The sequence below is a fragment of the Hemibagrus wyckioides genome, linkage group LG24, assembly GCF_019097595.1.
Source record: "Hemibagrus wyckioides isolate EC202008001 linkage group LG24, SWU_Hwy_1.0, whole genome shotgun sequence".
NCBI lineage: Eukaryota > Metazoa > Chordata > Actinopteri > Siluriformes > Bagridae > Hemibagrus > Hemibagrus wyckioides.
This window is the reverse complement of record NC_080733.1, coordinates 6,276,114-6,302,666: the sequence shown is the minus strand read 5'-3', so window position 1 is coordinate 6,302,666 and position 26,553 is coordinate 6,276,114. Positions and strand designations below refer to the sequence as shown.

Genomic DNA, 26,553 nt, shown 5'->3' with positions numbered 1-26,553 from the left:
TGGAGTAATGAATCACTGTTCTCTGTCTGGGAATCCAATGGACATGTCTGGGTCTTTTAATACAATGTCACTCCACTGCATCACTTTTAAGAAATATGTAGCAAACTTCATAAAAAAGATTTAAGATACATGTGATTATTTCATAGTATATATGAGGTATATGTAGTATTTCAGGAAGCTGAAATAAACAGGTAACATATGCAGTTTTGTAAACCTTTTTTTTTTAGTTTAGAGAAGAATAAAACAATAACATGACGGGAATTAGAAATTAGCAGTTGATGTAGTACAGGGATGTCCAATCTTATCCACAAAGGGCCGGTGTGGGTGCAGATTTTCATTCCAACCAAGCAGAAGCCACAACTGAGTCTATTGAAAGCCAAGATCAGTTGATTAAACAGGTGGACTCAGGTGTGTCTCCATGCTTTATTGAAATGACAACCTACACCCACACTGGCCCTTTGCGGATATGACTGGACACCCCTGATGTAGTAAAAAAAAATTAAGCACTGTAAAATGACACACTTCCACTAGATAGGCTGTAATAAAGAGAGTGTGTCAGTGAGATCAGACACTGACATTGATGTAAGGTATGATGTAAGGTATATAAAGAGTCCCAGTTCATCCCAAAGGTGTTCAGTCAGTGGGGCTGAGGTCAGGGCTCTGTGAAGGCCACTCGAGTTCTTCCACTTAAACCTTGACATTGAAATGCCAGCATGTGACTGCCATATCCAGGCGTCCACAAACATTTGGCCGTATAGCCCCTGTATTCTCGTCAGTTCCGTTAGCACGTGCAGATCTCGTTATTTCTATCAAGAGAGCCATGCGCCTTTAAGATTACGATCTGAACTGCGCATGCGTAGTGGCTACTTCGATGTTAAAGGTTGTAAACGTTACATTCTTGCGCTTTTCCGAGTTTTTGCTTGCTTTGTTTTTTTGTTTTGTTTTGTTTTATTTTCTTTATTACCATTAGGTAATTCTACAAGAAGGGTGACATAAAAGGAAAATGTCAGTTTTCTCCGAATCGGCTTTGGAGAAAAAATTGGCAGAACTTAGCAACTCGCAGCAGAGTGTCCAGACTCTGTCTCTATGGTTAATCCATCACAGAAAACACTCGAAAACCATCGTCAAAGTCTGGTATAATGAGCTGAAAAAAGGTAAGAACAACACACCGTTTACACACAACAACAACATTCCACACAAAAAAGCTGTTAGTTTAGGATTGTGTACTTTACAAACCATAACAACACTGCCGGCTAGCTACTTAGCACACAACATCAGCCATTCATTACTGTTTGGGATTAAAACTAGCACCATCTAACTCACCTATATTTAAAAACGACAGCCTGTTTAAGGTGGTTTACCAGCTAACCAGCTAGACTGTCCGGTTATCCTGTTGACTATTTAATATGCTGCTAGCTGGATAATGTGTGCAGTGTTTCTGGTAGTAAACAACGTGAGCCAGTGTTTACTTTCCATATCAAATGATCCATTTCATGCAAAGTTCAGACTAGATGTAGTAAACCTGTTCTGGCTTGCCTGTGTTATATTAGCTATTATACTAGTTAGAGTGCAGTATAAACTGCTAGTAAGCATGCTGAGCGTCGTAGTGAATAATACACCATCAATTTAAATAATCTGCCTTTGTACTTCAGGCAGTCTGTAATCTGTTACTTTGCGAAGGAATAGACGAAGTAGTGTTAAACTGAACCTCTACAAATCATTGAATTCAGGGCTCGGCCCCTTCCCGTTCCAGTGAAAGGAACTCTTAATGCTTCAGCATACCAAGACAATTTCATGCTCCCAACTTTGTGGGAACAGTTTGGGGATGACCCCTTCCTGTTCCAACATGACTGCACACCAGTGCACAAAGCATGGTCCATAAAGACATGGATGAGAGAGTTTGGTGTGGAGGAACTTTACTGGCCTGACCTCAACCTGAAAGAACACCTTTGGGATGAGTTAGAGCGGAAACTGTGAGTCAGGCCAACACTGGGACGTCTGCCTTTACATGCACATGAATTTAATATGGAGATGTCCCGCCCTTTGCAGCTATAACAGCTTCAACTCTTCCACAAGGTTTAGGTGTGTGTTTATGGGAATTTTTTGACCACTTCACTAGAAGCACATTTGTGAGGTCAGGCACTGATGATGGACGAGAAGGTCTGGCTCACTCTAATTCATCCCAAAGGTGTTCTATCAGGTTGAGGTCAGGACTCTGTGAAGTTCCTCCACACCAAACTCACTCATCCATGTCTTTATGGACCTTGCTTTGTGCACTGGTGTGCAGTCATGTTTGGAACAGGAAGGGGTCATCCCCAAACTGTTCCCACTAAGTTGGGAGCATGAAATTGTCCAAAATGTCTTGGTATGCTGAAGCATTAAGAGTTTCTTTTACTTGACCTAAGGGCCCGAGCCTAACACCTGAAAAACAACACCTGATTTGAATGATTTGGAGGGGTGTCCCAAAACTTTTGGCAATATAGTGTATGTTTTGAAGCTTCTCGTATTTGTCCCCTAGGTTTGGTGACATTCTCATTTAAATTTTATATCTTGCCCCTCCTGGTCCCCTTCTAGTCTGTTTATTCAGTTACATGCTGTTGAGAAGGTATATTTCCTCTACAGTAGCTTTTCCAACCTTCCCTTGGTTGAGTAAAATATGGTTGGAACTGTCAATCATGACTCGTGCCACTATTTTGTGTGGAAACAAGAAGAAGGTGATAAAATGTCTTCACAGTGGTTTTGGAGATGTGGGTAAATGTGGGATTGTTCTGACAGAGAACTGGTGGTACCTGTTGTCATGCCGTGTATACTTTAAGTGTTATTATTGTGCTTACTTTTTGCTGTCAACTTCCCACACAAGCAATGGATTTTCTTTCAGATTCTCCTTGGCTGTTTATCAGCGCTGTTCTTGCTACTAGATGCAGTAAGGTTCACACTACAGGATTCATCAAACATGTTAGAAAGTATCAAAACCTTAGCCACCAGTAACAGACTAAAAATCACCTCTCATGAGAGGTCTCCAGTAGGTAGTCAGTTACTGGGAAGTCATGATCTTTGAACTAAATGAAACTAAAATCTTGTACATTTACATTTCTGGAATTTGGCAGACAGCCTTATCCAGAGGGACTTGCAATTTATACAACTGAGCAATTGAGGGTTAAGGGCCTTGCTCAGGGGCCCAGCAGTGGCAGCTTGGTGGACCTGGAATTCGAACTCTCAACCTTCCAATAAATTGTCCAACACCTTAACCACTAAGCTACCACATCCCCTGAAATGTGCACTAGGCTTAAGCTACTGTCAAGTCTGTCTTGATTAGGTGGGTGATGTTGGCTGTTCAATCACTCGAGCCTTCCATCACACCGTGACTGACTTTCTGACTCAAATGGAAATGCGTTAACTTTTGAAATCAAATCATGGCTTTCAAGCCATTTCATGAGTACTTTAAATAGCTGTAGACTAGCCTAATGCTAAAATCAATGCTGTGGTTAGAAAAGGGTGGTAACATTCTATTTGCCCCATCGAAAACAGTGCCTGGTACACTGCCTTTAAATTAGACTTGTAGGTTTAATATCCAGGTTATAGACTACTTATCTGTTGAACAGACACTATTCTATACCCATCTATGTCATGTTTTAAATATATACTAGTGTTACTTTTGTTTGTGTCACTCTTGAGTAGATCATTCTAGAAAGAAAATCTAGAAATAGCCTTTATTTGTCACATATACATTACTGCACAGTGATATCCCGCATATCCCATCCTTGGAGGTTGGGGTCAGAGCGCAGGGTCAGCCATGATACAGCGCCCCTGGAGCAGAGAGGGTTAAGGGCCTTGCTCAAGGCCCCAACAGTGGCAACTTTTTCGGTGCTGGGGCTTGAACCCTCGATCTTCCGGTCAACGGCCCAGAGCCTTAACCACTTGGGCCACCACCGGCCCTACATGATATGAAAATTGTGTGTGGGGAAAGCGTTACTTTGCTGCATTCGAACACATGAGTGTGTGTGTGTGACAAATTGAATTAGTTATACACTGATGCACATTGAGGTTTAACAAAGTGATCTAACCTTTCCAACATTTTGTAGATTGCTACCCTGGGTGACAGCGTTTGGAGTCAAACCTTAATTAAAATGGAAGCCTTACAGGAACATGGTTAATGTTTAGATGTCTACACAAATTGAATCAATGACATCATCTCTAAATCATGAATAGAAAATAGTCTCCATCTTGTGAGCTAGTTAAACAAAAGCAATGTGGACAAATGTTAAATCAGTTGTTTAGGCTTCCAGGCAGGTTAAAGCGCAAGTGTAATGCCCAGGTCCGTGTTTTCGTTACCAAGAAACCAACTGACCAGGCTGACAAGTGGTAGCTACTGTATTGTAGTAATACTTGGTGAGCTTGCTACATAGTTAGAGTAAGACTTAGAGTAACATATGAGGTTATGATTATTATTTTCTTTTTTAAAAAGTGTTTTTAATACACACACACATATACAGTGTAAGGGTAGATGGTGACAGGTAAGTGGGATGAGGACAGAAAATTGGAGGACAAAATTATCTTTGTTAGCTGGGAACCATATATGAAGCTTCTTAAGGCGATGCTCTCTGAAAACACTATGTGTTTGAAAATATCTTGATGGTTAGGTAAACAGTAAAGAAAGCTTTGGTCTATTACTGATGAGCTAGATTATGAATAAAAATTATATTTTTTTCTTGAAATATTGCTGTTGGTGTACTAGAAGCATGATTAATGTCTAATTTCTGATAGATTTGTTATATGAATTAAATAATGTACTGTAGTATACTAATACGATGCTTGGGTACACATTTATGTGCACTGGAACACAGTATACGATGCAAAATCTTATAATCGAAAGTTGATTTGTCTGACAATTCTGAGAGTGGCTTTTCAGAAAAGTTCATGAAGACCTTCATCTGCAATGAAAATGCATTTTGTTTCTTAGATACATTTTATATGACTACATGAATCAGGGGTTGCAGGAGAGGTATAACCAGATTTGTGCTGACTAAACAGATTTATGCTTTATTTAGATTGTTTTCCAGTGTTTCCACACACCAGCATGTTGATGATGATGATGATGATGTGCATGATGAGTAATTTAAATAGTAAAAGACAAGTTAGTAAGCACCAAGCTTTGGAAGCACATGCTATAGTTATATGCACACTTAGGTGTGTGTCATCACCATCAAATTTGAGCATACACTCACAAACACCTGTACAACCGACAAGAATTTATCCAATCAGCCAATCATGTGGCAGCAGTGCAGTGCATAAAATCATGCAAATACACGTCACGAGCTTCAGGTAATGTTCATGTCAAACCTTACAATTCAGGAGATTGTGATGTCTGTGATTCTAATTTTAACATGGCTGTTGGCTTGCTTTAACAAAGAAAAGAGCTGATAAGAAAGATAATGGCGTTCTGTCCTTTGTTACTTACTTTACAGGTGCTTCTGCCCCTCTGTTGGCAGTCTCCCTTGAGCTTGAGCATGCTCCCAAATGACATATAACACAATTGCACTTGCTCTAAGCACCTTATACATGTACTTTACCATCTAATATATGAATTTTAATAGGGTAGTATCATCTCAAGTGGAGCACTAGAGGTTTCTTACTGCTTTCTTACAGTTGTAGCTGTTTCCGAATGTTGGGAAATTCTCCTAACGCAATGCAACTTTTTAAACTGTTGAAATATAGATCACACAACATTGGCTAATTTAAAAGACACTTGTAAGATTGCTTGTCCACCAGAGGATCATCGGCCATCTTGAAAAATGTTCTCATCCAGCATCAATGCCTGGTAGTCCCGCCTCTCTTTCACTAAGCAAAGCAAAGCTGTGACCGAGTACAGTGTCTGACTTTCCACATAACGTTGTTAGTTCAGTTGAATAAGTGCATCATCTCAGTACTTGAAATGCACATCTTACAATTTTCAGTGTGAACATACTGCTAACTCTATTAATACTACAAAATTGTACACTGATTATCCATAATATTATGAGCACTGACATGTGCTTGACAAGGGCCAAAGTGTGCATCTCCAAAACTGCAGCTCTTGTGGGGTGTTCCCGGTCTGCAGTGGTCAGTATCTATCAAAAGTGGTCCAAGGAAGGAACAGTGGTGAACCAGCTACAGGGTCATGGGCGGCCAAGGCTCATTGATGCACGTGAGGAGCGAAGGCTGGCCCGTGTGATCCGGTTCAGCAGACGAGCTACTGTTGCTCAAATTGCTGAAGAGAGGTTGTAGGTCAGTGTAGGTTAATATTTTTTTTGTCAAATTATTTTTAGTGTTTTCTATTTTGTGCAAAATGCATTATTTCCTAATTAATCAGGACTAACATTAGTTAGTGATGAATTAGTTACAGATACAGATTAGTAATGTAGCCTATTCATTTTGTCAGGTAGGATCTGTACTCTATTGTGGAATGCTCTTTGATATGATGGAACCTTCCATCTCCAAGAGTCGTTGTTACTCTAGTGTATGTGTGTATTTTTTGCGTTTGTTAATTAAATCCCGAGAGATGCTAACTCCTCTGTAACAAGGAGGCTGCCTTATTTGAGGCTCCCTTTGAAAGAATACCTGAAGACCCACTGCTAATTCACTACTCTATATTTAGTACAAGCAGTCTGTTCCTTTGAAGTTTCCACCCACGAGGCCTGAAGTTTAAGAACATGAACATGTTAGGTGTTATCAAGAATAATAAACTATTATAAATAAATATCTGGTCTTGCTGGCGCACTTAATTTCTTTACAGTGGTGAAAATCTCATGTTTATGTGTAGATTAGTTTTAACACTAAAACAATGGTACAAACAAAAGAAAAAAAATTGAAGCCCTCTCTCTCTCTCTCTCTCTCTCTCTCTCTTCAGCCCAGGTATCCCGTAAACTAACCTTCCTATATCTTGCAAACGATGTCATCCAGAACAGCAAAAGAAAAGGGCCAGAATTCACACAAGACTTTGCCCCAGTTATTGTCGACGCCTTTAAACATGTTTCCAGGTAAGGGCTTGCGGTTTGCTACACCGCTTACTTCCCTTGTGCTACAGGATATAGTTTTTGGTTTCTGTTTCTTTTGTTTGTTTTTTTTTCCCCACAAATGCTTACATATTAAGTGTCTACCACCAAGTCACTTGATCCTACCTCCTTCTCCCTTATGTGCAGTGAAGGAGAGGAGGGCTGTAAGAAGCACCTGGAGCGGGTTTTGTCTATATGGCAGGAGAGAGCCGTGTACGAGAACGACCTCCTGGACAAACTCTCGGTAGTGCTACGTAAGTACATCTCAAACTTATACATTCTGCCATTGTTCCTATTATCCATGTTATCATTATAAGACAAGACTTTTTTTAATTACACATGTTAAAGAGTAACTACTATGGATTATCCAGTCACTAATAGAAAGGGTAGTGTATGTAGTTATAAGAGTGATAAATGAGCTGCTGATGGATGCTGGATGCTTGGCATTTCTCTGGAGGAGGCTGCATTTGTCTTTCCTAAAGTTCCTTCAGACTGCTGTGTAGATTTTGTGAGAATATCAAATGAGATAAAATGTTGTTAGACTTATTATGAAGTTTGTTTCAGATTCAACTGTGAGCTACATAATGCTCCTAAAACTTCATGTTATGTTTACAAGAAACTGCATGCTCAACTAGAATATCCATGAACATATGTCTCTTGTCTACATTTTAAAGTTGTGGGTAGAAAGCAGTTTTTCAGTTTAGCTACAATTTAGTGTGCTCTGAAGCATGTCACTGCATATATTGGCAACGATCATCACCATGAGATAACAGCTGGGCAAACTGCTAGACCTGCATTTTATTAGGCTGATGCACTTGTTAACGATTAAAGATGTGTATTATAGTCTGGAAAATATGTCCGTCTGTTGGAGATTTAGAATGTGTCCATTCATTAAAATATATTTCTTCAAACCACAAATTCTAGATGGAGAAAAAAAGGCCAAGAAGCGACCTTATGAGGAGATTAAAGTGACAGATGGTGACTTTGCCTCCCAAAGCTCTCCAGCAAATCCACCACAGGTACTATGTGGAAAAATATCTGGTGCAGTTCGGTGCAACTGTATCCTAACGTTGCACAACCATTGACCAAATATTCTGAATCGTTCCCATCTTGTCCGTTTCAGACAGCGGATTTGATCCGGGCACTGCAGGAGCTGGAGAACGCAGCCTCGAGTGACTCCGCCCTACGACAGAGGATCTCTGCTTTACCCCCAGAGGTGCAGGACTCGTCCCTGCTGCACAGAATCACAGGTGTGTGTGTGAACGCTGAAGCTAATACAGCGTATACAGTGTAGATTCAGCTTTTAAGGTTTTTGACCCTCAGAAAACTGTGCTTTTATACTTTTTCCGATGCATTCAGACCAAACACAAATCATCCTTTTCTTTTTTTTTTCTTTTTTTTTATTTACTGAAGGGAGAAAGGATGCATGGCATGACAGATGCGCATCGTCTTCCGATAGCACTATGTAACACGATTTCGTTCCTGGGTAATGAATGACATTTTCCAAATACTCTTGATGGAAAATGATAAGAAATAGCCATTAAGCCCCTTGAAGTGTGGGTCTGGGCTTTTAAGAGAACGAAAACCTCAGAATTAGCCCATTTTACTAAAAAAACTGCCCAAAACTAAACCCAAACTTTCATGGCTAAGATGGGTTTTTCTCTTTATTTGGGTTACAACGGATGGGGAAATAACACTTATTTCCCAGGAACAAGAAAAAAGTAAAAATTAGTTACATAGCGTAGTGATTACTTTCACTTTTATTTAGATTAGCTTTGACTTGGGTTGGACTGTGGTCTCTTTTGTTGGTCAAAAAAAAGGAAGAGTTTCTCATGAAAATCAACCACAGTGAACCTTTTTCTCACAGTATTATTTCTCCTACTTAGTGCACATCTTTTGGATATTAAAAAATAGTGCCTTTCATACTCTTAGCCATGCTTAGTACTTATACACGCTGCAAAATTATATCAAAATCACCTTTTTTTTGGATTGTTTCTTTTTATGGCATGTGCAATCAGCTAGTTGCTTATAAATGCAAACATCCCTGCGGATTTAACATTAGTTCAATTACATATTATATTGTTAGCATGGAGGCGTTTCATCCACTGTATCGTGATAAAATTCAGTTTTTTCCTCTCCGTCGTCTTTGTCCAGTGATGTTGGCACCTGTGAATTTTGTGAATGCTGACCCTTGCTTTGTGACATGTCCTTGTTTCTTTGTATACCCTATTCTATATGGAGAAAAGTGATGTACATTTTGTCTGATTGCACCTAATAAGTTGGCTCAGCCCAGTGTATGTGTTTTCCTCAGATAAGGAGTCAGGAGAACGCTTATCCAGACTGGTAGAAGAGGCCTGCATGCTTCTAGCAGATTACAGCGGGCGCCTGGCAGCAGAGATCGATGACCGACGGCAGCTCACACGACTACTTGCACTTTTTCTGCAGAGCCAGCGGGATGGCCTGGCCAAGAACGAGCAGAAACTAGAAGTGCGTATAACTCCCCATTTTTCTTACTCTGCTTTCCCGTAATGTTAAACATTCACGTCATAGCAAGCCCCTGGCTTTATGTATACTTTTTTTTATTTTTTATTGATATTTATTAAACAGTACATACATCAAACCATTAAGACAATAGGACAATACAATTATAAACAATAAGATAAGAAAAAATAAATAAATAAAACGAATATACATACAGATTTATTGCCAGGTTAAGGAGCACTTAACATAATATAATCAAATCTTAAGGAGACACAAAGGACAAATATTAAAGATACAGTTTTCATTGCTTTCAAATTAAGAGAACTTTGGATAGTTTCCATATACATGTCCACTTTGAATAAAGAAAAGAGAGGTTTAGAGCCAGTAAACTTTTGTCTGTGAATGTGAAATTTAGCATAACAGCAAACACAAATTAATGATGTAATATTTCCCTATATTCTCCTTTGAGCATTCAAATAATCCAAAGAAAGCATCTTTAAAACAAAAAGAAAAGTCACTTATAAAGTAAGTTTGAATAAATAAAAAAAAATCTGTCCAAAATGTTTCTGTGAAGGTGCATTGCCAAAACAAATGACCGAGGTCTTCCACAGAGGAAAGACAAAAACAACAATTCACCTCAATATCTGACTTTAGTTGGGTAACATTTGTGAATCAATTTAAATGTTATTTCTTTTACTTTATTTGTTTGTAAGCAGATACTTATGAGCCAAGGTCCATACTTTCTCCCAAGGTATATTCTCCACAATATTATTCCAATATGGTATTATATAGGGAGTTGTCGTTATCTCTCTCTGGAAGAGAGCTCTGATTTTATAGTTATTTTTATGTTGGTCTGCAGAAAAGCCCACATTTCCGATCATTGTATCAGTTATGTCCAAAGAGTAAGTACATGGCCATGGAAATGTAGCACCTTGCAACAGAAAAGACACACCAGAGGGAATGGCATTGAAAACAACAGCAAAATCATCAGGAGAAACAGGAATATTATACTTCTGTAAGAAATCTGAATAGTTGTAAAGTCTGTCATGTGACTGAAAAAGCTGACCAGCTAAAAGAAGGTTGTTTTCGAACCAGTTCTTAAAGAAAAGTGAATTATTCTTGTAAAGAACATTCTTATTATTCCATAAATAATCTGTGCGGAGAAAAGTTGTGTTTGTATATTAAGGACCAGGCCAAGAGCATCTGCTTATGGAAATTTGAAAGTTTGACCGGGATTTTTGAAACATTATAATTACAGAGTAAGAGAAAATTCAGGCCACCAACTTTAGAGAAAATAAAATTAGGGATAATATTCCAGAGTGACGTGGGGTTTTTAAGAAAATTCTTAAGCCAATTAATTTTAAAAGTAGAGTTTAAGGTGGTAAAATCTAAATAATCCAGCCCCCCCCTGTTTTGTTGTATTCATTATTACTGATTTTCTAATATCGTGGGTTTTATTTTCCCAAACAAAATTGTTTAACATGCTATCAACTTTTCTCAATATCCCTTTATCAATATCCAAGGAAAGAGCAGCATAAGTCAGTCGAGACAATACTTCAGCTATAGAAAGTAAAATTCTTCCTCTTATTGACAAGTGCAACCACGAGTTGAGTTTCCTTTGTGTGTTCATTATGAGAGGGTCAAAATCTAATTTACATCTTGAATTTTGATCTTTATTAATTACAATTCCCAAGTATGTAACTTTAATTTTTAACAGGAATGTTGCATATAGAGCATATATAGTTGCATCACAGCGTTTGACTGACATTAACTCACATTTGTTGATATTTAGACAGAGACCTGAAGCCCTGGAAAAGGGTTCAATCAATTGCAAAGCCACAACTTTGGATTTTTATTGTCCACTAGAGGGCAGCACTAACGCGTTTATGAACCCGTTAAACCTTTCTTTTATCAGGGATTAAAGTGAGCTGGAACAATCCAGAACAGTCAGTAAGCAGAGTTTTCTTCTTGTGCATGTCCATAGTGGACAGCAGGAACACTGCATATATTTACATGCAAATATTTGAGCCATCTTATTACTTCATTCCAGTTACACATTCCCTTCATATTGTGTGTGTGTATTTATGCAGCTATCCAATTAGCCTGCATATCATGTGGCAAGATTAAAATGCATAAAAATTGCTCATTGTGCCTGTTTGCTGAAATTCAGTAGTTGCCCATTTTGGTTGATGGAAATAACATAAAATGCACCTATTTCTTCCCCTTGTCTGTTAATAACAGTACAAGAAATAAAGGTTTCCCCCTTTGTTTCTGCATTTTGTTCATCCTCACCGAAGGTCAGTATCAAACACTGAGCCAACATTACTGAAGTCAGTCTGTATCCTGCAAGCTTGCATAAGAAAACAGACACAAAGGCTGTTTTACTTCCATTTAATCGGTTATTTGTTTAATCTGATGTACATTTGATTAAAATTGCCCTCAACTGGTTTGTTCCTATTGAAGTGTATATTAAACATTCTTACTCCGATTAAACTCTCAGTCTGATTACTGACAGATTATTAGGCTTCATGTAAACATAGCTAGTGAGTGGTGGGACTGTTCAAAATGACTGAATTTTTTTATCAGAGCTTAAATGTAGCTTGGCTTGGTTTATGTATTCGGTAGATACTCAGAGACCACTAGCCAAGTGAATCAATTGAAATCTGACAAATAGATACAAATAATATCTATTTGAAATCTGTTTCTATGCTTAATTTGCCATCTATTGTCCCAGTGGATATATCCCATCTGAACACTCCCCTGAGGCACAGACACAGGGCCGGTGTGTTTCAGTGAGAATTTAAACTTTGAAACACTTTTTCTGTGTGCTGTGAGATGTGATTGACACTACAGCCTCTTATTTCTCCATCTGCCAAATTCCACTTTAACCTCTGGTGGTAAGTATAAGTTCAAATAAAGATTAATGAGATCTATAAATATTAATTCTCCACACTTTGCCCACAGGTCTCAGCAGGTCTCTGCGTATTCTGTCTTCATCCTTACAGATCCAATAAAGATGGGGGAAAAAAAAATTACGTGTGCTGTTTATTTATGCATTTAGTTTTGCAGTTGTCTTTAACATATACATGCTGATGAAGTTATGCCTGATGATAAAGTTAATTAAACTCAAAGACAGATGCTTGTTTCTGCATTTTTCATGACTTCAGAAAAAACTGTACTTTTGGTAGGCTTCAGGGGTGGCCACAGCGAATCATCTCTCTCCACCTATCCCTATCTTCTGCATCCTCAACACTTGCACCCACTAACTTCATCTCCTCATTTATTACATCCATATACCTCCTCTTTGGACTTCCTCTTTGCCTCCTGCCTGGCAGCTCCATGTCCAACATTCTCCTACCAATATACTCACTCTCCCTCCTCTGAACACGTCCAAACCATAAAGATATTGAATGAAATTATTTTGTAGTTATTCAAATGTTTTGTTTTTTTGTTTGTTAGTGTGTTCATTCTGAGAGAAATAGATACGTCATATTTTAACTAACCAAATTTCTTGCAAATGTTTAATGGATTTGTTAACAGGCAACAATCCACAGTAGAAATTCAGATATTAATCTTTGTGTAAAGTTTTGTTACTTGCATTTAAAAATAATTGAACTTAAAAACATGGAAAAGTTACTTATAACTAATATATAAAGATTTTCCAAAACAATGACGGGCAGGTGCATGTAATAAAGAAATAACATGCATACCATAACATTAACTCAAATACAACTTTAGTTCACATATTACGAAAGGATTTTTTGTTGTTTAGAGAAAATACCTACAGAAAAGAAAAAGTCTGCAAAAATCTTCATTGTCGTGAAATGGAGAGATGACTACTGATCTGAAATCTGAAACTAGCAAATGTGCATTCTGAGTAAACCTTTATAAACATTGTCTTCAACTTCACATTCTCACTTACATTAGCTGCTATAAATCACATGTTGCTATGTTGGTCATCTGGCATATCCTCGACATCTATCACTCCTGATGGTGGTGTTTGTTGTCTGTATTTTAGGAGTACAAGCGCAAGCTGGCACAAGTTACCCAGGTACGGAAGGAGCTCCGATCTCGCCTCAACGGCCTCCCAGATCTTTCTCGGCTTCCTAATGTAACGGGTGGGCACGTACGCCTGCCTTCCTCTGGTGATCTCTACAGCCCTTCTGACTGAACTGGACTGCTATTGAGCCCCTTTTTTTTTTTTCCTCTGTTTGTTTTTTGTACTTTAAGCTTGTAACCTGACACTTGAATTTGTTGTCCATTACCCATCATACTATCAGTATAAGGGTTTTAAGGGAAATAGGGTTTTAATGAGGTGCTTAACCTCCTTTGAAGCCTTGCCTCAACATGGTTTTTGAAAAAATGTTACGCAAGCCATGTTTTAAAAGCTCACTGGTACTTTGTCACCTTCACTCAGGCTTGAGTAGAGGCTTTGCACAGAAAACGCCACTTGATTCAGTGGCATGCCATCAGTTTGGTATTGGCGTCATATATTTTAAATTCTCGATTGTAGTGGATGTTGTTAACACTGTTGTTTCAAAAAAAAAAAGAAGAAAAAAAGTCAGTCATGTTTGGTTAGCTATTCCCCAGCTAGCTTAAATGAATTTAGTTGGACCTTCAGTTGTGTTTTGAACTACATCTGAAATGAACTCCTGTATTATAACCAGTAGATTTCTCTTACGCTTTCCAAATTATCAACTGCTAGAAGTGCCCACTAGCACTTGAGCTGATTTGCTGTGATACTATTTTTGTATATATATATATATGTAGTGAATTTTAGCGAATTCACTGGAGAATAGATATGGCTCGTGAAAAAAAAAAAAAAAAAATATCTCCATTGCAGTATCTTCTAATCGACTGCAGTATTTTATTATAGACATTTTGAAATATTGTGTGTCCGGGTTGCCAAGTGCTGTAGTTGATCTAAAATACTGCAAAGGAAGGGTTGCATTTTTTTTTTTTTTTTTTTTTTTTTTTTTTTTTTTTTTTTTAGGTTCGGTGCTCAGTTTAGCATTATTACACTAATGATGCATGAAACCCATGCACTAGGTTTATTTTAACCATTCGAGTCATTTTACTGTGATCATGATGTAATGTGACAGTCATCTGAAGTTCATGGAATCGATATAGATTCTATTCATCAGTTCTCAATATTAAATTAAGAACAATCTGTTACCTGTTTATCTAAATTCAGTAGCAGGGCCGTTCGCTTTCTCTTTCACCCCAAAGATTCTTGAATGAATGGAAAAGGCTCTTTTTTTTTATTTTAAATCAAGAGCTTGTTTACGCAAGCATTCATCTGACGTGCGCGTTTACTGTATAATCGCTCCTTGATGTGTCCCTATGCTAGTCATTTGCACAACATGGATAAGCTGCACGCACTCAAACCTGTCTCTGTAGCACTGAGGCCTCTCTCTCTCCCATTCTTTCTCTCTCTCTATCTATCTCTCAGCTCAGTGGCCCTGTTTGCATTGTGCATTTGTGGGTCACAGCTTTACACGCTGCCACAGAGCACGAGAGGCCCATCAGAGCTGCAAGCCCCAAGCATTGTCCTCATGTGCTGCCTGCCCCTTGGATCGAACACGAACCTTTCTGACTCAGCCTGCCAGCTTCTTAATGCACTGCTGCCTGGGTCAGTTTGATCTCAAAGTCAGATCCCTCCTTCTATTCTCTAATACAGGCAGCCCATGACAATGCAAGTGGAAGAGCTCATTTAAATAAAGCAAGGGAGTGCTGTGTGTTTGAGAGCCACTATAAACATGGGGCAGGGGTATATCCATGGGGCAGGGGTATATCCATGGGGCAGGGGTCTCATGTTTATATCCAGTGTACCAGCTTTAGTGACTGTTACTGTATTGATCGTGTTGTGTAACTTTAGGGAAAGAAATAATACAACCCAGGCATATGTGTGTCTTTTTGGTTTACTAAAACGTCTGAATTCTTTTTTCCCCTTAAATGTTAAAGGATAATCTTCTCAAAAAGAAGTTGCAAAGGAAAAAACCTCAGGCTTCTAGCCTAGATAATACTACTAGTGATTTAGTGATTTGAGTTTGCTCACCCAGGAATTGGGAATTACAAACTCCAGAGCTTTCTCACTTTCACAGTTCTCTGACATAGATGACTGATAAACAGAAAACAGAGACGCAGGAAGCACTGTGAAACGAAAACGTGCAGTGGTGTAAACCAGACCTACACACTGGATCAGTACTCATGCTCATGCAAGTGAGTTTATAGAGATGAAGGAGTGAGGGTGATTAATAAAATCTCGATTTCTCATCCATGAAAGGGTTTGGGAGTACAAAAACAAGAGAATAGCTCTAACCTGAACACATACTACACCCGTGTTTGATTTCCTGAAGTGTTGGATTACATCTATTTGTACACATTGAAGAGGAAATAATGAAATATAGGAATCTAGGAGAAAAAGGGGAATCCTCTATAACAGCCGAACTAAGTCCAACTGCAGATTCTGGAAAGTAGTGTTTATATGTACACTATATATTACAATATGATCCAAATATTCATCTACGTGGCAATTTTTCCTGTGCACCAGATTATTTTAGATTCACAACACACCTTTCAATTGAAATCCGATTGAAATTTCATTTGTCTCAAAATCAGATCGATTGAGGTGTTCCTATGAAGGCTTTTCGATTCGATTTCAATGTGATTACTAATGGATTATTTGGTTACATGTAAATATATTTAGTGTTTTTTCATGTGCACTACAAGGATCAGCAAATGTCACATGAGACAAACCTCCTGTTCTTGTCTGCTCTATGCTGAACAACTCATTATGCCTTTATTTTAACTAAAATATTTTATTAATCTAAAATATTCTAAGTAATATCTACAAAATAGGTCAGGTTGTTAAGAGTGTCGGCTCACTAAAACAAGTGCTTCTCTCCATGAACCAAGATACTGCTGCTGATCAATGCTTACATTCTGTCTGGTCTGGTCCTGAGAACAAGTTCCTCTGTAGAATTAATAACCAAAAAAAATTCTACTAAAGTCATACAATAAAACCACAATTAAGCTTTTATTTCTAATAATGTGTTAATGTTTTATTTTAAGTTCAGCAGGGCATAAAAATAGGGATATATATTGATATGTGGATCCAAATCCTCTCATGTTTTGTTACAGTGTCTCACAGTCCCTCTGCTTGTATTGTTCAATTTTGAGTCTGAACTGGAGATGGGAACAGCCACACGTCCTAATTTACCCTTCTGGGGAAGCAAGTGGCAAAACCTAGTGGCAAGAACAAAGAAAGAGTACTTCACAGAAGAAGAGAGGAGACACTGGAGCTCATTTCATCCTGTTAACAACATGACTCCTGTTACACAGCAGATTTACAATCACCCTTAGGCCTGATCTATTTGCAGCAAAAATGCATTCAACTAATTGTGGGACAGATGTGCTACCATCATCTGGATCTGCAAAAGAGTCAAAATGGTGTGCATTAGAAGTTACAAAAGTTGCAACATTTGCCAATAAGGATACCTGAGCCAAATAAAGAAAGGTTGAGAATATATGAAATAATACTTGAGGCACTGCTTATTTAAAACCCACAGACATTTAAGTCCAAAGTGTAATTGTTTGTTTGTTTGTTTGTTTTTAACCTCCTAACCAGATACGTCCTCATGATGGTGAGTCACTCACCTCAGACTGGGCACTACCCCCATGTGGTCTGCATTCATGAGAATATCATGATATATCACTGAGACAAGCATGCATCATTGTCTGTGGTATTTGTGATTAAACCGAAGACTTATAACCCACTTCTGAGAGTCTGTATTCCAATATAAATTCCAACAGGTCCAAATAACCACTACTGGAAATTTTACCATCAATCCAAGCGTCCTTAGTAATAGCCAAACAAAATGACCTGCCTGCCATGCACTGAGGTTGAGAAGGTGAGAATTCTGAGAATCAGGCTTCTCAAGGGGAATCAGTTTTACAGTTGCTCCATTCATTAAATAACTTTAAATAAGTTTTATTAAACAATATATAGGCTTTTTAATGTGTAACAACATCATATACTTTATGCACATTAATGCTTCATGCATGGTACCGTGATAGGTTGCCACCTAAGTGGCGTTGTTTTTCAGGGGTTGGACTTAGCCCCTTAGTTTCAGTTAAAGGAACTCTTAATGCTTCAGCATACCAAGACATTTTGGACAAATTCATGCTCCCAACTTTGTGTGAACAGTTTGGGGATGACCCCTTCCTGTTCCAACATGACTGCGCACCAGTGCACAAAACAAGGTCCATAAAGACATGGATGAGGGAGTTTGGTGTGGAGGAACTTAACTGGCCTGCACAGAGTCCTGACCTCAACCTGATAGAACACCTTTAGGATGAATTAGAGCAGAGACTGTGAGCCAGGCCTTCTTGTCCAACATCAGAGCCTGACCTCACAAATGTGCTTCTAGTGGAATGGTCAAAAAATTACCATAAACACACTCCTAAACCTTGTGGAAAGCCTTCCCAGAAGAGTTGAAGCTGTCCAGGTGTCCTTGTGCCTAGACTTCTGGCTCTCCGTGACCCTGTGGATATACGCTACAGAAACTGGGTGGATATTAGCCTTAATCTTTAACCGTGTTAATATGTTTAGGAAGGACCTAAGGACCTCCCTGAAAGACCTTAGGCTTAGGACCTAAGCCTAACAATGTTTAGCCCCGAAATAAAGTTCATTTAATTAGATTACTAGCAATTTTATTAGTTTTTTTTGTCGACTTTTTCCAATACACACTTTTGCATTGCTAAGATTCATAGTGTTTGTGTGTGTGTGTGTGCAGGCGCCCGCGTGCGCGCGATTGCGCGCGTGTGATCTGGTCAGGTGGGGTGGTTTGCGGGCGGTTTTTCACCCCGCACACTAACTGCAGTGGTGCTGAGAGCACCCTCATTATTTGCACACGGTTCAGAGTCACACGGTTTCACACAGCATTCACACACTCCCAATATATGAGGATGCTGCAGACAGAACACACACACACACCGCTTGCTCTTCTCAACAACAACCGGAGAGAAACTTTTTTCCAGATCGATCAAAAAAAAAAAGAAGAAGAAGAATTTATTTGTTTTTATCTTTTCTTGAAAATTGATCTGTGGTATAATCTGATTATAAGTGATATAAGTGGTATAATCTGATTAATTATAATCATGTTCAAGCAGTACGATCCAGAGAAAGAGCTGTTAATCACGGACAACTCGACCAAGATGTACACTGTAACCCTGGAAAGGTGAGTACTGCATGACTAAAATGGTTTTTTTGGGGGGATTAAATCCAAATAATTAAATGCAACTGCTCTTGTGTTTTAGTTTGTACCCAGATTCTTTGCTTTATCTGGTGAATTAACATAAGTATGTATTCCATTACCTGAAGGAACTGGGGAGGAGGGTTGGGGTCTTCAGGGCTTTACGCACGAGTCTTTTTTGGCTGTGCGCAAATTTCAAAAGCCCCATCAGCGCATGAATGAAAGCATCTAGTCATGTGTTAGAATAAGACTACACATACACACACACACACACAATAACAGTGAATATAAAAGTCTTCACACCCCTGATAAAATCAGGTTTTTGAGAGGTAAAAAAAATGAATTAAAGATAAATCATGACACCATTTTTCCACACACATTGAGAAATTACATAAAATATCAAACTATTTAAGGGGGAAAAAAAAGGAAAAACCTCTAAAGTAATACTTAGTTGACGTACCATTCGATTTTATAAATAAACTAATCTTGGGTATTCTTGGCTAAGAGTCTATCGGCATGGCACATCATTACTTGGTGATATTTTCCCACTCTGTCCCGCAAAACCCTTCTAGATTCATCAAAATTGTGAGGTTCACTTCAGGTCAACCCCCCAATCCATTCAAACACCTTGATCTTTCGGGTAATCCTATCCTTTGTTGATATGGATGTATGCTTTGGTTCATTGTCATGCTGAAAGGTGAAATGCCTTTTCATCTTCAGCTTACGAGCAGACCTTTTAGCTGAACTAAAATCAACTGGAATTTGCAGCTACTCATGATTCCTTCCACCTTGATATAAGCCCGAGTTCTGACTGAAGATAAGGCTGTACAGCATTCAGATGAAACCTTAAAGATGTTAAAATCTTGGCTTCATTTTTTACATCACAAAATCGGCTATTTTTCAGAGGTGTGCAGGCTTTTGGTCAGTATGTTCATGTCAGACTCAGAAGAAAATCCTTAGTTCCATGTAATCAGACTTCACTTGCCTCCTTTTGAGAACAGGAAATAAGTTTAGTTCTGTGTGATTTGAAAATTTAGTTCAGTTTAGACTTTTTTTTGGTTCTTGTGTAACCTAATGTTAACGTCTGCAACAGGTTTTCGGTGGCACTTTTACATGTTGCACTGCTGAGACGGCAGCCTCTGTTTTCTAGCCTTGACCTAAGTACACTTTTCACTTTCAGACAAATTATCCGAATTTGTCGAACTAAAGCCTGCTGTTTGTCACAAAGGCCTATTTTTATCGGAGATTTTCACACCTATCCAGACAGAAAGTCATGCAGTTCATGTGGATAGTGGTGGTGATTAGTCTGAAAATAAGGCAAGCTGTCTGATCATTTATTCTTGTTTTTCAGCCAGGTGAAAAAGGGAAGTGAGTCGAAAGCCTATGGAACTCCGCACCCACATTCCATCCATCCATCCATCCTATTTCTCAAAAACCTCCCCATCACTGCTACAAAAATAAATTTGCACTAGTAATCAAAAACAGATATGATTTGCTCGCCTGACTTTTTAGGTTTAAATATTATGTCTGGTTAAAAAGCAGGAACACATACATTCAGGCAAAATTATTCAGGATTCTTTACATATAATGTCCTGTAAAAATCACTCCCTACACTAAATCTATATGAGATCAGATGAAGCTGCAAAGCAAAGGGAGAATAATTTTTTATTAAGATGAGGTATAAGTGATGTGCTGACAGTAAGTTAGTACCGAGTATTTAACTGTAAGCACATTCATATTCTGATTCAGCAAACTAAATCAAAATGAACTTATCCTGAAAATCAGGATAAGTAGATCTGGCTTAATTAATGGCATAGTGATAACAGTAACATGAGCTACACTTTCAGATGAGTTATGAAGTATTATGAACATTCCTGGCAAATTCTAAGAAAGAACTAAAAAAGCCATGACCAACAAGCACAAATCAATATAATATCTCAGTGGAAGATTTGTTATTTACAGATGTGTAATCTGTAATCTAATCTGACTCTCTGTTCAGTTAAACCTAATCCTTTCAATAACACTTGATAAGGAACATGATTATTTACTATTGACTAGAGCACCTTTGGCTCCTCTGTTGATTTGTCTCTCGAACTTTAGTTTAAATGCAGCAAGTAGTTCAACTATTTCTACAGTATATTTTTTATAGTGTCTCACCTATTGTTTGCTCCTCTGTGATTTGTAGTATGTCCAATGGAGAGAAGGATAGTAAGCATTGTCACGACAGCAGCCGTGCTCTTGAGGACCGGGAACAGGAGAAAAAACTGGCCAGGAAACGTCTCTACATTGTCTCAGCTGTTTGTCTGGTCTTCATGGTGGGAGAAATCTTAGGTATGTCTGGTGGATTTTTTGATATGAAGAAAATGGCAATAGCATGCATTGTATCTTTTGCCGTAGCCTGCTATATCATTTTGGGTGATTGTGTTAACAGGTGGATATTTCGCTGGCAGTCTGGCAGTGATGACGGATGCTGCCCACCTACTGGTGGATTTCACTAGTTTCATTATTAGCCTGTGCTCTCTGTGGCTGTCATCCAGGCCTGCTACACAGACACTCAACTATGGTTGGCATCGTGCAGGTAAGCCATCAGCAGTTCAATTTTATTTGTATGGAACATTTATGAATGGACATTGACACAAAGCAGCTACACAGAAATATATCAATTCAGGATATAAATTGCAAATATATAAATTTAACCCTAATCAGCAAAACCAAAGGCAAGGAAAAACTCCCTAAAACGATATAAGGAAGAAAACTTGAAAGAAACCAAACTCAAAAGGCATCCATCTTCATCTGGGTGACACCGGATAGTGCGACTATAAATCATTTCTCTTCTATAACTGTGTACTGTATGCTGAAAAACGGCAACTGTGTAACCAGAAAATTCCTTCTAGTTACATCATGAAGTCTATTTTGTGGAAGGTACCAACTGTTCACTGATGGAGACTTGAGTGCAGAACTGTTTGTGGCAATTGTAGTCTTAAAGCTATCATAGCAATTGTAGTGAAATTAGTTTACATACTGTTGTACCATCCACAGCAATCTCATGTATCTTTAAGCTGTCCATGTGGGCCATCCGTCAGCAGCAGTGAAAGGTTTTATGTGCTGAGAACTCCATAACTCCAAATAGAAGTAAAGCATCAGGATGCATCAGGCAGGTCTGGAGAGCATAAGGGGTCAGGAACATGTATCTAAGGAGTACCGTGTAGTTTGACAGTAGTTTGAGAGAGAGAGAGAGAGAGAGAGAGACATAGATTATTACATATGCTTTTTGTCATGCAATGGACAATGTACATTGCCTGTAGAGTGCAAGTAGTAGCAAGGTAACATTTACATTTACATTTCTAGCATTTGGCAGATGCTCTCATCCAGAGTGATGTACAAGAGTGCTTTGAAGTCTCTGTGAATGAATAAAGTAACACTGGTTCAATAGGTCAAAGACTAGGATACCATCTGCCTAAACCACTGTGTTGGTAGATTTTTTTTTACAACATAATACAATACATAAAACAAACAGGGAAAATATTACTCGGCTCCCCAGACATGAGGGTGCTTTGGGAGACACTCAACTGCCATCCACATCATCATCATCATCATCATGATTGGATGTGTTTATCATGAAAGATTTTGTGTATTCTCAGAGATCCTTGGTGCTCTCGTGTCTGTCTTCACAATCTGGTTGGTGACTGGTGTGTTGGTTTACCTGGCAGTGGAACGTCTCATCAGTAATGACTATGAGATTGAGGGCACTGTAATGCTCATCACCTCTGGCTGTGCCGTGGCAGCCAACATCATGTATGTACACTCTCGTTCTACTAACTTTCCCTTTAAGTTGAATGAAAGGGCTGTAAACACTTTTATTTCCTATATCCTATGTAGAATGGCACTCACCTTGTACCAGTCAGGACATGGTCACAGTCATGGTGGACTTAGCTCTCATGGTCATGGCCACAGCCATGGAAAAAAGAAAAATCACAGCCATACTAGTGCTAACTACCACAATCTAGAAGATCAAGCGGGCACAAAGAAGACGCAGGAAAATGCCAGTGTGAGAGCTGCCTTTGTGCACGTGATCGGAGACCTTCTACAGAGCGTCAGTGTCCTTGTTAGTGCTCTCATCATCTTCTTCAGGGTAAGAGGTTATACTAAGCGTATTCATAAGTATTCTAAGCCTTAAATTACTTCCCACGGAGCCTTGAATTTTAAAGAAGCACACTATTAAAAAGGCCTAATTGCAGGAAATGTGTTTGTAATGGACTGATAACCTTCTGTCATGCAGCCAGAGTACAAGATTGCAGATCCTATCTGCACCTTCCTGTTCTCTCTGTTTGTCCTGGGCACCACAATCACCATCATGAGGGACATTCTGGTGGTCTTAATGGAAGGTATGTCCATGACCCTCCTGAGGCTCTCAGAGCTGTATTATAAACCCACAATGGAATTCAATTTTCTGTTCAGTATATGATTTTGTACAGGAAACAGTTTTTTTTTAGTGTATTGTGCTACTCACATATCAACATCAAGAGACATCAGATACTTAGATATAGGTGTATAACTCATACTGTATAGGCACACCAGCAGGTGTGGACTACAGGGAGGTAAAACAGAAGCTGCTCTCAATTAAGGGTGTGAAAGCTGTGCACAACCTCCACATCTGGGCCCTGACCATGAACCAGGCTGTTCTCTCTGCCCATGTGGCTATAGGTGAGTAATAACTTTTTTCTTTCATTACATTTTCTACCATTACACACGAGAGAGAATGTCAGTAAATAGTGTTAGTCAAACACACTTAATCAAAGTTTTCTTAAGGTATTAGAACCATACAATATATTCAACATGTGACACCCTTTTAAATATTTAATGGACAAAGACATTATTATTACTGTATACTGTATATCTGGAATTAAAACTGGACTTAATTGGAATTGGACTTAACTTGAATTTTACCATTTGTTTTTTCTAAGTAAAATCTTAATGTTCATTGTCCTCATGAAATCCTGAATACATGTGAACCAGGTTACAAAGCATTAAACTAACGCTTTCATCTCTCTACATTAAGCTCTAATCTTCGCCTGTTCATTTCCAGCACTATGCTATGGTTGATGAACCACATTGGTTTCTGTCCAAGGTTAAACATCAAATGGCCAGAAAGTTTCACTATGTCCTCTTCAGACAAGGGGATAATTTTCCACAAGTTTGCATATGGATATTTTTTTCAGTAACAGTTTTCTTCTTGCTGGTCTCGCCAATCCTTTTTAGCTCTGTGAAGTGTCTATGGACTATGGATTGATAGCTTCTGCCATCTCTATCATATATCATGTAATTATGTATCATGATTAAAATGCATATTTCATGCTCCATATGTATTTCATATGTGGTCATCAAACATAACTTATGATCATGAGATACCAACCACAGACAGAATTTTGCAATGTGATTTTCCTTGGTGATTGATCTCGGCTGTTTTGTATATTACTACTTTGCTGCTATTACTACTATTTCTACACCACCACCAACAAAAACAAACACTACTACTGCTACTACTACTATTAATACTGCTACAGCTACAACAATATTTTACAAAAAATGCATAATTTGAATTGAATTGAATTCCTCTTTTAGCTTATGAAAGGGAAAATCGCTTAAGGGTTCTGTCACCGCAACGGTTCAATGTAGAGTCCTACGACAGATTTCAAGTCAAATTAAATTGTAAGAAGTTGGTATGAAGTTAACTGTAGCAGTCCACAAAATTCTATAAATGTACATAAACCAACTGGCTCACATTGATTGGTCACAATTACAGATTAGTTAAAGTAATAATCACTGATTTCCCAGATGATGCTGCAGAGCCACAGCTGGTGCTCAGAGAGATGACCCAGTCCTGCTTCACCACATACAGCTTCCACTCAGTCACCATCCAGCTGGAGCAACAATCAGACCAGAGATCAGACTGCAATCTCTGTCAGGACCCCAAACACTGATCTGGTGTCCTGCTACTTCAGTGTCCTGCTGCTTTGATGTCCTGCTACTCCACATCCACAACATCACCACAACCCTAAAAAGCAGGACAAGACAACAGTGTTATTATCAAGTATCTTACTGAGTCTTACTGTAATGCAGTATTTCACAGAGCACTACTAAATCTTGGACCTATCTGTTGTTTGGTTGATTTTAGATGTGGGGAGAAGTGAGTCTGAATCCCACTCTGAAAATAATTGTTTATTTATACTGCAATAGACTATGGTGTTATAATGAGTTTTAATATGTTGTGTAGGAATATATCAGAATATCTGTATAATCTTTATGAAATGCCTTTTACTCACTGATTTAAGTAATGATATTTGATCATGTGAAATGTTTTATTCTTGTCATCAAATGCTTCTATGTTATGTTGTGTTGATTATTCACAGTGTCATAAAAGATCTATTGTACATGTAGCTCGCATTTGGGCACTTCTTTATGACTAGCCCTTGTGTGTGACACTGTGATGTGTAACTCTGTAACACTGTTACTTTCTGAAAACTTAGTTGAATCAATTCTCCTTTTCCACCATACAGCCAAAATGGCTTACAAATGATTGGTTACATAATTAACAACAACTACTACTCCTGCTATAACTACTATTACACCAACAACTACCACCTCTACTGCTACTGCTACTACAACCATTACAATTCCATTAATACAACTATTAGCACCACAACCAACATGACTACTAAATAATTAACAACTACTCTACAGGTCTTACTAGTGCTGCTACTACTACAACTACTTCAAGTAGTAACTAATAGTAATACTTCCACTATTACAATTGTACCACTATAAGCACAACAACTACTCTTAATTTTAGTAATATTAATACTGCTATTACTACAAAAGTTGCTTCCACTATTACATACTTCCATTATTACCACAGCTATTATTACTATTAATAACACCATGACCACTACTGCTACTACTACCCCTTTACGAATATACAACTACTACTATTACAACAACAACCACTACTACTACTAATTGTAATAATTATAATGATAATAATAGTAATAAGTTGAAGAAGCAAAAGCAGCCTCAGAGGCCCTCATCTCGCTACAAAGCTTCATAAAACAGAAAACGAATAGCGAACAGACTGAGAGTCAAAGCCTCTCAGAATCATATGGTATCTCAGTAAGTGCCCCTTAATGCGGTAATATAGTCCAGAAGTGAGGCAGATCAAATGAACACAAACAAGGCCTCACAGGGACAGAAACTCTCTGAAGCTTTAATGGACTCCAGTGTGCTCTTCTTCTTCTTCTTCTTCTTCTTCTTCAGATTGCCTGGAGGATGTGGTGGATGAGTACTGGTGATGCACACCAGTTTAAAAACAAAACAAAAACAAACCAAACCAAATGAAAAAACAAACAAACCAAACGAAAAAACAAACAAACACAACAAAAACAAACTAAATAAAAAAAACAAACAAACAAAACAAAAATAAAACAAACAAAAAAACCAAACAAACAAAACAAAAATAAACCAAATGAAAAAAACCCCAAACAAAACAAAAATAAACCAAATGGAAAAAACTAACAAACAAAACAAAAACAAACAAACCAACCAAACGAATAAACAAACAAACAAAATGGCAACAAACAAACCAACCCAATGAAAAAACAAACAAACCAACCAACCAAACGAACGAACAAACAAAACAAAACAAAACAAACGAAAACAAACAAACCAACCAACCAAAGAAACAAACAAAACAAACGAAAACAAACAAAACAAATGAAAAAAACAAACAA

At 38.2% G+C, this 26,553-nt stretch overlaps 1 protein-coding gene across 3 annotated transcripts; it reads left to right on the top strand.

The window, feature by feature from the left end:
* Nucleotides 1-854: 854 nt before the first annotated feature.
* Nucleotides 855-25,409, top strand: slc30a8 (solute carrier family 30 member 8). Of its 3 annotated transcripts, XM_058378213.1 has the most exons (14): nucleotides 855-1,154; nucleotides 6,887-7,016; nucleotides 7,179-7,285; nucleotides 7,956-8,050; nucleotides 8,155-8,281; nucleotides 9,343-9,518; nucleotides 13,531-13,681; nucleotides 20,954-21,100; nucleotides 21,201-21,347; nucleotides 22,411-22,564; nucleotides 22,649-22,901; nucleotides 23,049-23,154; nucleotides 23,339-23,473; nucleotides 24,605-25,179. In XM_058378213.1, the coding sequence occupies exons 1-14, from the start codon at nucleotides 1,004-1,006 to the stop codon at nucleotides 24,748-24,750; spliced, it is 2,025 nt and encodes a 674-aa protein (XP_058234196.1). In that variant the 5' UTR covers nucleotides 855-1,003; the 3' UTR covers nucleotides 24,751-25,179. The 3 variants fall into 3 exon arrangements, with proteins under 3 accessions (XP_058234196.1, XP_058234195.1, XP_058234194.1); XM_058378212.1 differs by lacking the exons at nucleotides 20,954-21,100; nucleotides 21,201-21,347; nucleotides 22,411-22,564; ... (2 more) ...; nucleotides 23,339-23,473; nucleotides 24,605-25,179 and adding an exon at nucleotides 2,879-2,923 and having other exon boundaries at nucleotides 13,531-14,480; XM_058378211.1 differs by lacking the exons at nucleotides 855-1,154; nucleotides 6,887-7,016; nucleotides 7,179-7,285; ... (2 more) ...; nucleotides 9,343-9,518; nucleotides 13,531-13,681 and adding an exon at nucleotides 18,495-18,754 and having other exon boundaries at nucleotides 20,955-21,100; nucleotides 24,605-25,409.
* The last annotated feature ends 1,144 nt before the right edge of the window (nucleotides 25,410-26,553 follow it).